This window comes from Arachis ipaensis, chromosome B01, assembly GCF_000816755.2.
Source record: "Arachis ipaensis cultivar K30076 chromosome B01, Araip1.1, whole genome shotgun sequence".
Taxonomy (NCBI): domain Eukaryota; kingdom Viridiplantae; phylum Streptophyta; class Magnoliopsida; order Fabales; family Fabaceae; genus Arachis; species Arachis ipaensis.
The window spans coordinates 267357-282583 of NC_029785.2; the positions used below are offsets into that span (position 1 = coordinate 267357).

General features: G+C 33.7%; 2 protein-coding genes across 3 annotated transcripts; both read right to left on the reverse strand.

Moving 5' to 3' along the window:
• Positions 1277-7354, reverse strand: LOC107632341 (FHA domain-containing protein DDL). The gene is made up of 10 exons (XM_016336058.2): positions 6635-7354; positions 5105-5133; positions 4305-4371; positions 3433-3490; positions 3233-3325; positions 2600-2714; positions 2440-2487; positions 2302-2347; positions 2113-2183; positions 1277-1642 (listed from the first exon to the last, which is right to left on the reverse strand). Exons 1-10 carry the CDS (start codon positions 7115-7117, stop codon positions 1603-1605), a joined length of 1050 nt encoding a protein of 349 aa, XP_016191544.1. The 5' UTR covers positions 7118-7354; the 3' UTR covers positions 1277-1602.
• Positions 10435-14753, reverse strand: LOC107632160 (septum-promoting GTP-binding protein 1). 2 transcript variants are annotated; one of them, XM_016335876.2, is made up of 6 exons: positions 14219-14750; positions 13694-13814; positions 13407-13503; positions 13261-13300; positions 12304-12387; positions 10435-11156 (listed from the first exon to the last, which is right to left on the reverse strand). In XM_016335876.2, the coding sequence occupies exons 1-6, from the start codon at positions 14618-14620 to the stop codon at positions 10992-10994; spliced, it is 909 nt and encodes a 302-aa protein (XP_016191362.1). In that variant the 5' UTR covers positions 14621-14750; the 3' UTR covers positions 10435-10991. The 2 variants fall into 2 exon arrangements, with proteins under 2 accessions (XP_016191362.1, XP_020965003.1); XM_021109344.1 differs by lacking the exon at positions 12304-12387 and having other exon boundaries at positions 14219-14753.

The following is a 15227-nucleotide window of genomic DNA, read 5'->3' on the forward strand; positions in this document are numbered from 1 at the left end:
TCCACAAAATTCTTTTCAATAATATAACCAACTAACCAATTATTACCACTACTACTACCTTCTTTATCCTCGTTATTATCACTCCTACCTCTATTATTTTTATTGTTTTATCATCATCATTATTTCCTCTACCGTCATCATCATCAATATCAATATTATCAATATTAAAGTTCTCTTCTTTTATTTCTTAGTCGATGTTATTTTTTTCATTTAAAATGTATTTGTACTACAATTACTTTTTTTTGCGGCATCATTTTCATCAATAGTTTTTCTTCACATAACCACCATTGGTAAAGGAATTTTTCAAAAATAAACTTATTAATAGTTTGTGGAGGTTTGAAAATACAAATAAAACCCCATCAAACTAATTTTTATTATTATTTAATGAATTTTTTAACAGAAAAATCGTATTGTCCCAAAATAAAAAAGTTGAGAATCGAAGTATCATTTTTTTTGACAAAGATCGCTTTATCCTTCATGAAAATGGACAAGAACCAAATTGGGTGTTTACTCTAATTATCATATGTAGATCTTTTTTGTTATTCTAATACCTCTATCATTTGACTTAATAAATATATAGCCTTGATGATAGCTTTACCCAACATAAAACCAAACTAATTCTTTGAAATCTATATCTCCGGTCGCAAATTCTATTCTACCACCTTTCGTAATTTCATGATCTGATTCATGAACTTAATTCCTTTGTAATATATTTAAAATTATCAATAGATTAATTTTACGCAATTCATTTATCTTACGAATGAATTCTTTTAGAGAAATTGAAAAAAAAAAGTACACAATTAATTCGCTAATAAATATAATAAGACCACTAGCAGTTAATATATTAAGATACATCACAAACAGGGACCACCCTCATTTTATCTTATTATAACTATGGAGACATTCCAAACTTAGTAAATGAAAAACAATTGGCAAACTACTAATGAAATAAGTTAAACGCAAAAAATTAGCCAAAAATAACCAAAATTTATCTTATTTAATATTCATTAACAATTAGTAAATGCTAAATACAAGTTCTGATTTTTTTTTGTCTCCCTAACATTACCATTAATTAAAAATTCCCAACCCAAGTTCAGCTGAAACACGAGGAAGGCAGGAACAAATCAAATCTACGAGAAAATATCTTAAATACCCTCTTCTATTTTTTCCTATTCTTTTCTTTTTTGTTCTTTTGTTTCCATTCAAAAAGTAGAAACCAACTTATTAGGCTAATCAATGTTGACATTGCGTCATTGCCTATGGATGTAACATGACATTGAGGTCGAGACATGAGAATATCTTGCACTCAGAAAGTGATAGCAGCAAGTCACGTTTTCAAGGGTACAAAATTCTCATGTTAGCCCTGGGGCCTCAAGATGATTGTGTATAGTACAAAGTGTGCAATATACAATGTGTCCATACCCAGAAATAGAAAAATATCCAATCTGTCTTGTATTAATATCTAGGGGACTTGTAGAAAACTGACCTAAAAGCTTCTGAAAAGTGAGAATACACAAATCTAGGGCATAACTTAGACGAACTCTGATGGTTCGATGTTGCTTTTACTTGCTTCAGATGGAGCGGATTTGGAGGTTAATACAATTACTGAACTGAGTTCTCATGTAGTAATACGTATTCTCGGCTGAAACAGTAGAACAAATATGTTAAGAAGCATTCAGTCAATCATAACAGGAAGTATTAAGGAACAGCAATTCACAATTGCATTAGCATTATGAGAAATAAAATCATTATATATCGTCCATTGGTGAGGGTGGTCAGAAAATTTATTGCAATAACATTCCTCCATTTCCTCTGTAGTCTCTTTAGAACCACTTCCATACTAGAGGCTTAACTTTCACAATCAATAACAGGCATTCCTAAAATTGGATGATTAAACCTTTTATATGAAGGGAGCCATAAAAATTAAGTTCTTCTTTTGAATGGTAAGTGCGGAAACATTTGCTGAACGTTCATATTAAATCATAGAAGAAACATTCCTAACCCTGCCTAATAATTTTTAATCAAGGCCACAAAATATGTTGCATTTTTAACATCATTTAGAACAATGAAAACCTGTCCACTGAAAAAAAAAAAAACGTACTTGCTACTCACCTACTATTACCGAATTTAATGGTGTCCTTCTCCCTAAGTTCATAATAACGTTGTGGTTCAATGGGACTATCCTGCAGAAGCAGAGGGCAACAGATAGATTCAACAGAAATCTAATTTAACTAATTAATTGCTATCACAAAAAATGAACACACAAGGAGAAATTATCGAACGCATTCAATGGCCACTCACATTTACGAAAGTTTTGTTTGTGCTTCCGAGGTCCATTACATAAGGCCTAGTGCAGTTCATGTACCCATTAGATTTCAGGTATGCAGAAACCAAAGTGAAAAATAAAATAAAATAAAATAAAAAATAAAAATGCATTACCTTATTTGCTTTGATATTAAGCCATCAGGTTGCTCCTTTTCAACTTGCCTAAGAAAGGAAAATGAAAGGGAAAAAATTAACACAATCTGGATTAAAATGTAAAGCACCAACAAAATAAACAACTCCATGAGGTTGCTTAAAAGATAAAACAATGAAATACCGGAATTGAATAACAGCATGTTGCTTGCTGCAAGAAGGATGATCTGTAGGGATGTCAGCAACCCTTCTTTCCCTTCCAAAAAGGTAACAACTTTGACGATGGATGTAAAGGGGCTCTGTCAATCACATACATTTTGTTTAGTAAAAATATGTACAAACAGATAAAAGTGTCTGCTCACAGACATCATTGAAGATTTTTGCTTTAGCACAAGAAGAATAGATAAAGCATGATCAAAACTCAGAGAAATTACTAGATAAACTATGAAAATTGTACAAATGAAATCATAGATTGAATAGAAATACAACAATGTATAAGTAAAAAAAGGGAAGCAGGTAGAGGAGCTGTCTAATTATGAAAAGCTCACCCCAATAGCTATGATAATAGATACTAATATAATAAATTACAAAGACAAATATATAGTAATAGTAGTCGTGATTTTTTCTTAAAAAAAGGGTAGTAAGTAAAAGCAAATACTTAATGGTCTTAAGCAAGCAAGAAGGGCTTATTCTTATAAGTAAAGCATATTTCTACACGTTAAAATTTTTTTTTTGTGGGGGGGGTAGCAGGGCTAGGGACATGAGAAAATTGTATTAAGAATAATATAAAATAAGTGCAGAAGTTATGCAGACTAACCATTGAGGACTTCACCATTCTTGAAAACATAAAGCCTCCATTTAATGTCAGGTTTTCGAGCCTCTGGCGGTTCATTGAACAACAAAGTAACACCTGACCAAGCACTACCATTTAGCATATATTGAAAATGAATAACAAAACTACTTAAAAATAAATTGATATTCATCACAGTGCACAGTGAAAAATAATGGGTCTCTCACCTCTGAATCGATTCGTTTCAGCCGCAAGCTTCCCAGATAGTTCAAATGAAGGTTTTTGCTGCAAAAGGCAGAGGATTTCAGAAACCAACCAGAATGAATCACTCAAAACCTATTCTTTATCCTCCCTTGAAACTAGAAAATATGATTTACGGATAATGTGTGACCCTATCTCTCAAGAACTAGCTTTTGGGGGTGGACTTGAGGGTTCCCCACTCTCGCATATCATCTTCCTTCTATTGCAATGCAACTTGATTATATATAGACAGTGAGAATGCCCAAACATACGTTACAGTAATGGTTATGGCAGATTATAATGATCGTTAAACCTTCGGTTTTGACTAACCTTGCATTAGAATTGGTATCAGGAAGAGAAAGTGGCTGTATTACTGTCATAGGAACATTGGCAATATGCCTAGAACTAGAAGAACTGCACTAATTAACTTAAGAGTGAGAGCTCCTCTAGTGGCTAATTTACTGCAAATAATTAACCACACCTAACTAACCCTTCTCCCCTTTATTTTTAGTCATTGATCCTAACTAATAGGGTCTTAACACGTTGGTTAAGTTTGACTCCTCTAAGACAATCTAAATGGGCGAACAAAAAGAAAAAAAGATAGCATTTGGAAGAACATTTGTAACACAGCATCACCTCAATTCTCGCCAGATTTGCAAAACAGAACTCTCAAAAATCATAGCATGCCTCAACAGCTTGAAGATCAACAACAAAATACAGGACAGAAAATGTCCCAAAAGTTAACTTGGATTAAAGGGTTCTTAACTCTATCCCACGGACACAACGAAGATACACAAGACTACAAAAGTATTAGAGGCATGAGATTCCTACCCAACGAAAAAAAGAAGCACATCATTACCTTTGTTTTTTCTTCCAGAGCCTCCTCAGCAGCCTTCATTTTTGAAATAGAATCATCCTCATCATTCCTGCCAAAATAGCCATCAACCTGGCATCACAAGCTTCCCCAACAATCCCCAATATATTTGAAAACATTGCATTCAAATAGAAAGAGAAAGAAGCAGAGAATATAAGGACAAACCAGAAGACAAGAAAATACTAATGTCATTTTAGATTTTCCTATCACTAATCTGGCATTTTCAACATCATTCAAGTCAATGTGCAGAAATTCCTAAACTCAAGAAACATACATTTTTAATCCATAATCTTATCTATCCAATGCTAAATGTTACAAACAACCAACAATAACATGTCATATCTTGCCACATGCCACAGATAAATCAATGACACTGGGCCACCAGAAGTATAGTGTTTGATAAATGCCAATCCAGCCCCTTGCACTGCATTTCAATGTAGTGATCACTAGGAGAAAAAACCCCACCCAGGAATGATAACTTCAGATTTAGATGGTTGTTCAATTATTTTATAAATTTATGCAACAGCTACCACCTTCCCACAACTCTCCAACTTATCAAACTTTGAGTACACTACATCTATACAGGAAAGCTGCCTTTCTGAAATGCATTTCTACAAAGCTAGATTTGGCACAGGTTGAAGGAGAATCATCACTCCAGGATGCATGAATAGAACTCTCATTAAAAGATTTGGCTTCAATGAAACTAAAATAACATCAAATAGCATGAACACCACCAAGATCAGCAACACGTCAATATAGAGTTCAAAGTTCGAACAGCAGCTTACATCTGTTCAGCTCCTCTTATGTTAGTCACCTGCAAGCATTAAACAGCAGTCCAAATAAGCATCAAGCTGGAGAATATTTAATCTGAAAAAAGCAAGCATTAAACAGCAGTCCAAATAAACATCAAGCTCAGTAATAGTAATGGAGAGAGCATAATAATGGAGAAATAAATGCAGAAATAAATGCCAAATGTTTGGAAGAACAAATAATTAAAAATTTTGGAGAACCAAGTGGGGAAACAATAGCCCTGAAAGAGAAACAAGACAATGGAATTTGGAAGTAACACTTCAATGCTAAACTCAGCACACAAAAACTGTTTGCGCTTGAATCCTAAATGTTATCTCTAAACAGTCATATTGACTTGATTAAACCTCCCACCTCACCCTAGGAATACCTCAGGAACATAACTATTAAACATTATACTCTCTGAGAACTAAGATAGAAAGAAGTTAAATAATTATAAATTCCTCTTTTCCCCTATCAGCGTGAAACAAGGATAGGAGATGTTTAAACAAAAAATGCAACAAATAAATTAATCTTTGAATGAAAACAAACACCAGTAGTCCAGTACGCAAGAGTATAGTTCTATACTGTCATGTTTCCACATGACTAGCACCTCATCAGTCCATCAATTGTCATTTCCAACAAAGTATTAAGACTGTGACTTCACCTGTCACCCTTATCAACAAAAGTTCACAATTTGAATATACTATTCACATAATTATCATGCTTATCATCACTTATCTATCAACTGAAATGACTGAAATGCAACATTATAGCCTCCAGCCCTCCACCAACCCAATACTTCACAAACTTCATCTTAAATCATGTACAATCTTCAACACAACATATACCATACAATTGTCCATGTCATTGCACAAGACAACATGATAAGAGCTCTCAATCTCTCATAACATCCTAATTGGAACTATTCCCCTAAGAATCAAAGATTTGGATAAAACTGTTGTTATTTTAACAATCATATACTGCATTAAACATCTCCTCAAAGCCACCTGCCTAACCTTTGAACACACTCTAGGATCCTAAGGTTCAAAGGCACTTTAAATTAACATACCCTAATTCAAATTCCACGTGCATTAGCAAAGTCTCCTACTCTCCTAGTCACTTAAAAGTCAGAAAGCTTTGTTTGCCAACTAATTCAAGCTCTACCCCTCAAACCTTCAAAACTGCTTCAACAAATCATCTACGCTCGTCTTAGTACACCATGCTTGCAGTTCCAATCCAACATTCATGATTTCATGCCATCTCTTCCATCAAAGCCAATCATACACTAATATTATGTTCCAACTAATGTGGTGATAACACTTGCACGGTTACACTAAAGAATATAAATCCCAAAACAGGAATCCAATCATAAACTCAGAAAATAACAGAAAGGAACACAATACCATTTCCTGACCTACATCCAAATTCTTCAAATTCCAACAGCATACAAGAGATTTTAAGTAAAATAGAAATTAACAGGAACATGAAGCAATATATTAAACATAGGGTTGGATATCACCGGACACCTCATCACGAGGCTTTGCAGAGTCGTGACGGCGATGTTGGGAAGGCGGAGACTGCGACCGGTGGTGCCTGTTCCGACCATTGCGCTCTTGCTCCGGCGACCTCTCGTGCCTAGACCTCGACCTCCTTCCGTTCCTTCCGTCGGCATCTCCATCGCCGCGGTCATCGGCTTCCCTCCTCTTCTCCTTCTTCCGCTCCGCCACCTCCCTCTCGGAACGCCTACCTCTTCCGCTTTCGCCATGGCTCTTCTCGCTCTCACGTTCCAATTGAGCTTTCTTCAATCGCTTTGTCCTCGGCGATGGAGAACGAGAGCGAGACCGGGATCGAGGAGGAGGATCCGGGGAACCGGAACTGGTTCGAGCCTGTTTTTCTGCGTAACGGTGTTTGGTGTCTCGCTGAGGCGGCGGAGAGATGCTTCGGTGGCTCCGGTGGCGGCGAGAGGAAGGAGAATGGTGATGGTTTGTGGAAGAGGAGTGACGGCCCATGGTTGTGAGCGTGGTGGTGACCGCAGAGGATCTCGAGAGTTCCAGTAGAGAAACTCTAACTAACTAACTTACTAACTAACAAACTGAAACCGAAACTGCCACTGTACTGCATTGCTGGTTTTCTTTTTAATTTTGAATTTATTTTGATTTGTGAATGCTTCCTTCTTCCTTGTAGCGGTGAAGATTCAAGTTCAGTTTAGGGTTTATCAGCTTCAACACTGAGTGGCGATTTTTCAGTAATAAATAAAATAAATTGATTATTTACTCAAATGTGGTTTTTTAGATGAATACACATTTTTGTTATTAATTTATTATTATTAACGAAATAAATAATACAAATATAAATATAAATAGGTATTTTAAAAAAATATAAACATTTTTTTAATGTCTCAAAAATCTAAAAAATAGGATCAACGTTTTCTCCAACATGTTTTAACAAAAAAATTGTGTGTATGTTATAAGAACTTTTTATATTTATTTTATAATTTTTTTGTATTTTTATTTTTTAATAAAATAACTTTTTGAAACTTAATTAAAAACCAATTCCACCGGTAACCAAAAGGGTCCTGCTAATTCCTGTTAACTTCTATTAGGCCGGACTCCAGATCTCATTTAAAAAAATATATATGTCTAATCATCTATAGTAAACCTAATTCACCCCCAATTACTACTAGTAACTATAATTAACTCTATCTTTCACCGTTCAAGAACAGCCTCATCCTCCAACTCCGATGGCTGCCCCTTTCCAACCTCCCTCCTCCATTCTTGGATGCGTTTCCATCGCCGACGTCAACAGTGGTTAGTGCCGCCCGCCTTTCGTCGGCAAGTAACCATTGGTCTTTGGAAGTGTATCTGAGTGCCGCCATTGCTGTACAAGACACCTCTTGTACAAGACACATGCATAAGAAGACACTTCCTATACAAGATAGATTCACAAAAGACACTTCTGTTTAAAAGACACATCCACAAAAGATACTTTCATTAGAAGACACATGTATAAAAAGACACTTGCTAAAGACACATGCATAAAAAGACACTTCCATTAGAAGAACATTCAGAACCCACATTAATGGATGATGCATTCGTGGGTATAGATCCTCTCAATTGTTAAAAAAAATTGAGTGTAAAGTGTGATCTTTAACCTTCCATTGCTCTCTCTCTCATATTTATTTTACTTATAAAATTAATTGTGAAAGATCACACTTTACTTCCTCAATTGTTAAAAAAAATAGAAAGGATTCATTCCCATGCATTCGTTCCTTCTTCTCCAAATATACGTTCCATCGACGAAGTCGTCGAAGGATGCGGGACTTTTGTTCGCGGCTTCGGAACGACGTCGAGGAATACGCGTTCAATGGCAATCGAGTGATGAAGCACGCACGAGTTTTCGTGATAACAGGTTTCACCGTTACGAAACGACAACGCACCAATGAACCGGCGACGCAGCAGTAATTGCGGCTGGAACCGCAACGCACCACAGCGGCGGCAAATCGACACCTGGCAAGAAAGATGACCGCAACCTACAATATAAAAGCTTCTGCCGGAGCAAAACAGTCACGCACCAAGGAGCCGGTGACATGGTGGTTGTGCAGTTGTGACGGGAGCGCGCTGCAGCGGCAGCAAAGCGGCGCTGTTGGCGAGAAAGAAGATGTCGTGATGATAGGGGGGAGACGGACGCTGATCACAGTGACTTTGCGGACGGTTATTCAACACAATCTTTATTATTCAAATTTATTAAAATAATTTAAAATTATTAATTGAGTCGTCAAAAATGGACAAATTGACTATTGGTATCCAATACTTTTCTATTAAAAAAATATTTATTCACCTAACAAAATGTCATTCTTATATACTTATCATCCCTTTCTATCAAAAATAAAAAATCAAAACCCTAACAAAAAATATACTTAAATATTGGATAACTAAACCATTACACAAACTTAAGTTACTATTTTTTTAGTGATTGAGTTTTTTCTTTTGGAATCCCGCTATGGAGACAATGAGAAATCTTGATAATGGGTACAATGTGTTAGTTATTTAGCCCAATAGAAATAAATAATAAAAATCACTCTACAAATTATTTAAATTCAAAAAATCTTATTCAATTATTTCACATCAAATTTCAAATTTTAAATCCACCAATTTCAAATTTCAAATTATTAAAAAATCTAATTAGTTATTTTAAAAAAATAACCATATGAAATCTTAATTTACAAAGCATTTCACTCTAATACTCTCTTCTTTTTCAACCGGCGGCCACCCCACCTTCATCAATAATCATCCTATTTCACCATCGCTGCTTGGCTTGCCACACGCCACTCACCCTTAGTAAAAATAACCATCCACTTAAGAATAAAAATAATCATTCTCATACCTAATGAATTGAACATCCAACATATTTTAATTATATATAACTAAATTCAATCTAATCAAAATAATCATCTACATAAAATTAAAATAACCATCCGCATACCTACTAAAATGACCATCTTAAATTGACCATTAAAATAGAAGAAGAAGGAGATGAATAAATAAAAGAAACAACTGTGATCATCCAACAATTTATTTTTTATTAAAAAAAAAAGAGAAAATGTATAATTTGACACATGAGTCTTATGATTTGATGTAACTATAAAACTGGATAAACAAAAAAAAAGCTTGAACATAGGAGAAGACATGAGTGAGAATCAAAAGTAAGCGAAGACATGAGTGAGAATCAAAAGTAAGCAATTGAGTATTTGATTTGATATTGCCTTTAAACACGCATGCGTTACATCTACCATACTCACACAATTAATTCAAACAGTGACGTCATTGAGTTTTTGGCGACATATGCCAGAACCCGTGATGGCGTCGGCGGCACAGTCGGCCGGAGGTTGCAGCGGCGGAGGTTGCTGTCCATGATGATGGCTGCCGCGCGAAAACAGCAGCAGAGGATGATGCGCGTCAGGCTAACCGGCGGAGGTGGAGACGGTGTTAGTGGAAATAACCGTACGTAGTGTGAATGAATTTAAATACTAATCCTAATTTTTCAAAATTTAAAACTTGAAATTAAATAATTAATAATATATTTTTAGTTTTAGTTTTATTTTTCTTTTTTAATTCTATTGCGCACATTGTATACTAAAATCATTGTCTCGCGTACTTTCTCTTTTCAATAACCCTATCTTCAAGACCTATACAATTTGCTCTTAAAAGTTAAATATAGGTGTTTATAATTTATGTCACATATTATCATTTAATTTTAAAAAAGATAAATTTTTAAAAACTAAATTAACATACGTCTAATTTTTTAGAAATTATTTTGACCATTAATACGTTAAAATTGCTCAATTAAACCCCAAAAAAAATGTACATAAATTGGTTCACCATGAGTGTTGAAAATTCAAAAGCAAAAAGGATCTTTGTCAATGCAATCTACCTTTCTATTTCTCATGTTTTTACTCAGCTCCTTCTATACCTCCTATAAGTTAAACTTGAATGGCTATGCTTTTAACCTTAGCCATTGCAATGGAACATTGAGGTAGAAATGAGGGTGGAAGAGAATTCAGTCACACCCATCTCACCTTCTAAGATTTAGTCAAAGTAGCCTCATGAGAACAAAAAATGTCACCCGGACATAACAACCATATCATAGAAGACTGTATCAACTACTCTCATCTACCACTAGACGAGAATATATCGATACAGTCTCCTAAAATTGTTATGTCCAAATAACATTTTTCGAGAGGATATGTAATTTACTCCTAACAAGAGTGGTTACTATGTAAGGTGAGAGTGTTGGCGAATCATGTTTTTTCTTTTCTTTTCTTTTCACTTGATGTTGTTGTTGTTTTCCTCTATGCAACTATTTACATTAGCAAAAAAACATATTTCAGAAATCAATAATGGGCTCTCCCAAAGTCAAGTTTCTTTCTACTGTCCATGGCAAGTTAAAGAGCTTGGCCATTATGAACTTGAAGATTTTGTTCACATTAATGTTGTGAGTTGCACTTGAGAAGAAAAGGGTAGCTTTCATTGCCCTTGCATAAGCCCTAGCCTGAATCAAGAAAATAAATGCACTATTATCACCAAGTTAAAGTTGAACTAAAAGTTTCAAAAACAAATAAACAAAATGTTAAATAAGTTTTTTCATTTTATTTGGTTGCCTACGGTATCCCCCAATCCGATCCGACAGGTCAAAGACTTATCCGTCGCAAATCTAAGCTCCATTTAAGGGTCTATCGCTGGCCAATGGGTTGTTACATGTACAAGACGGAATTCGAACCCTCGACACTTACTTAAGCGAGTGAGTGAACTGACACTCAACCAACCTAAGTTGGCTAAACTATACATTTTTTCCGTACTAATCTCTAAATTAATTTGTATGTTGACGATAATAAGAACCAACTTAACCTATTTTTGAAAATTTTTGGACCGAAACTAAATTAATAATAAATAGAAAGACACAAACCACAAATTAGGACTAGAAACTTCATAAACCCATAAATAAATAAATAAATGAAAATAATATTTCAAATCAGTCTCTAAGAAATTTTGTGTCAAACACTATAGTTTCCGGCAAAATTTAATTACAAAATCAATCTCCAAAATTTTATTTCAAAAACAAATTAATCCTCACATCAAATTATTTGTCTACATAAAAAGACTAATCGAATAATTTTAGCGATGCAGACTCATTCACATTATCCAACTAAAAATTTTTCCAAAACCAATTTGGGATATTTATTATTCATAAATAAATAAAGCTAAGGCATATATAGAAAGTGACACTTTATCTAAAGGAGTAAATAGGGGAGCATTGGATATTGCTTTAATCAATAAGTAGGAGTGTAGGACCCAAATTTTAGAAGCATAACGCGGAAATATGGCAATCAATGAGTGTTATGTTTGCATCATATCATATATGCATTTATTTTAGAAAATGTCAAGACAAAGAAATCAATCACTGGCACAACATAAGTGATTAAGAGGATAGAAAGAAAACGGAAATGTTCAGTAACAAAAAAAAATAGCCAAAAACAGTCAGAACTTGTCTTATTTAGTATTCATTAATAATTAATGAATACTAAATAAGGCAAGTTCTGTTTTTTTTTTTTTTTCAGTCTCTCTAGCATAACCGGAAATAAAATGTATGGATTATCTTCTACTTTTGCATAAGGTGCAATAAATAATTAGTTATTTACCTGTGTTACAATGGTCCATTGCACATTAGGGGGAAGTTTAACAAAATCATCAAATTTGGTTCCTATTAGAATGGGAATTGCAGTCTGCAAGTGGAAAAAAAAATGGACTTCAAAAACTTCAAATTTGAATGATTGAATGGTATATGACATATAGAACAATGGAAAAATTTCAAGTGTACCGGAAAACACCGGTGTTCCAGTTGTTTTAACCGTTGATTTCAATTAATATATATTATATATATTTTTTATAATTCAGATTAACGGTTAAAATAACTGGAACACCGGTGTTCCTGGTATACCTGAAACTCTTCCTAGAACAATTACTAGATAAATCACCTTTATGCCTTTTTATCAACAAATCAGCACCTTTAATTTCTTTGTATAGTTTTTATGACAAATTGAAGTCGATTATTGATCATAATGGTAAATTAAAGTTCCATCTTTTATGAACAGAAATGCATGTATGAAGTGTTTTCTTTTGTACCCTTTTAAAAGCTTTTCCATGTAAAAAGCATTTGGAGCCAAAGTTTAATGAGTGATGATACCAATTTATTGATTTCACCAACAATTAATCCAACTAAATTTGAAACAATAGTTTAAGAATTCAATTTGAATGCAGTGTCAGTATAAAGAATTTTTTACACAGACAACCAATCGTGTATTGACACATCAGCAAAAGGAACTACTTTTCAAACCCACAACTTAAAAAAATCTAAAAGCATAAATCTGATTGAATAACAAGTGTATCAAATTAAACTTATAGTTTAGGAAAATTTTCAAGTGTGCCGTCATACCGGTGTTTCAGTAATTTTTAACCGTTGATGTTAATTATAAAAAATATATATAATATATATAATTAAGATCAACGGTTAAAAATTACTGATACACCGGTATGACGATACACTTGAAAATCTTCCTATAGTTTAAGCCATTCTTAAAAAACTAATGTTTTGGTACCTGATTCCACTTTCTTGCTTCACTATACCATCCAACAACACTGCAAAACAAACCCCAAAAAGTGCAAAAACTCAAAACTCATTTCTGCAATTGTTACTAAAAAATCCCAGTAGAAAACCTAACAGATAGATAGATTATGAACCTACCTATTTAGTGTGGATCTACTTGTGAGATCAAACATAATCAAAATTGCATTTGCATCTTTACAAGCCATGGGAATTTGATCCAATGACCCTTTGTCACCTACATATATAGACCATAAAATAACTTTCAATCAAGACCCTCAAAATCCAAAAAGAGTTTAATTGCAAGTCAAACCCTTAATGAGATATTTGTGTTAAAAAACAAAAAATTTCAAAATAAATAAATAAAATATGAATTAAAAGATAGAGAGAAAGAGATAAGGAGGGAAATTGAACCAAATCATCATCACCTGCAACATCCCATATACTAAACAAAATTCTAGCTCCATTAACAGATAAAGTTTTGTCCATCAGATTAAGTCCCTTCATATTCAAGCTCCTCTTTTCTTGCTCATCCCCTACATACTTGATCTGAATGAAAAAAAAAAAAAAAATTACTTTCTTAAATTCTTACTCACTATAAATTAAGAGGGTAACTAAAAATCAATATCTTTATTTGTTTTAATTTACCCCAAAAAACAAAAACATTAAAAATTTAAACTTTTTACTAAAACAAATGAAACCCAAAATTATTCCAATGAAAAAAACATGCAACCGCAGCAAAAACAAAAAAAAAATTTACTTTCTTAATTCCTACTCACTATAGATGAAGAGGATAGCCAAAAATCAATATTTTTAATGGTTTTAATTTACCCCAAAAAATAAAAACATTAAAAATTTAAACTTTTTTACTAAAACAAATGAAACCCAGAATTTAAAAAAGAAAAAAAAATTAGAAAAGTGTTCTTAAGATATATATATACATAGTTACATACCACAAAGCTAGTTTTTCCAATATGGCAATCACCAAACAAACTAATCTTGAGATTCACCAAATCAGAATCTGAGTCATACCCACCACCACCACAGCTCCTTCTTGTCCCCTGCATGATCCCCTCACCTCCGTCGTCGTCCACCGGAGACTCACGGCGGAGGGAAAGTCTCTGGTAACGTGAAGAAGAAGGAGGTCTTGGTGGTGAACTTAGAGAGCAAGACAAGATCCTGTCCCAAACAAAGTGGAAGCATAAACGACCAACAAAGGAGACTTTATTGAAGAAGAAGCTCCATTGAAGTTCGATTGTGTTTCTGAGCTGAGTCATGGTCGTTGCTGTGTCGTGTGTTTTGGTTCTTGTTCTTCTGGATTTTTGTCTCAGACTCAGAGAAGGTCGTAGCTCCATTTTTTCTTCTTTTTTTTTTTTGGGTTTTTCAGTTTCTTCTCCTTGTTTTGGGTCCCATTATTGTTGTTAAGTAGGCATAGATTCTTATTATGCCGCCCAATATGTTAGAACTTAGAATTAGAACTTAGAAAAGTAGTCTAATGAGGATTTGATTCTAAATTTCCAAGTCTACGTCTTCTTTTAGGTAGCGTTTGTTTTGAGGGACTGACATAGAGATTGGAAAATTGAAATTTAGTATTATGTTTGTTAGTTCAGAGATTGGTACTAAAATTTTTGTTTCTGTTCTCAAAATTTTAGTAGTTCAGTACTTCTAAAAAGTAGACATAGGAGACTAAAATTTTTAGAGATAAAAACTGAAACTTTAATAACATTTTTATACTTAAAATACATTCATTTCAATTAATTAATTTCAATTTTATTCTTTGTACAAATTAAATTAAAATTTCATTCTTATTTCAATTTCTGTCTCCTACTTTTTACCAAACAAAAATACTAAAATTTATTTCAATATCTGTCTCTTAGTCTCTGTCTCTCAATCTTAGTTTTTCTATCTCTGTCTCTCTACCAAACGCTACCCTTATAAGTATTGTATTAGTTGCACACACTA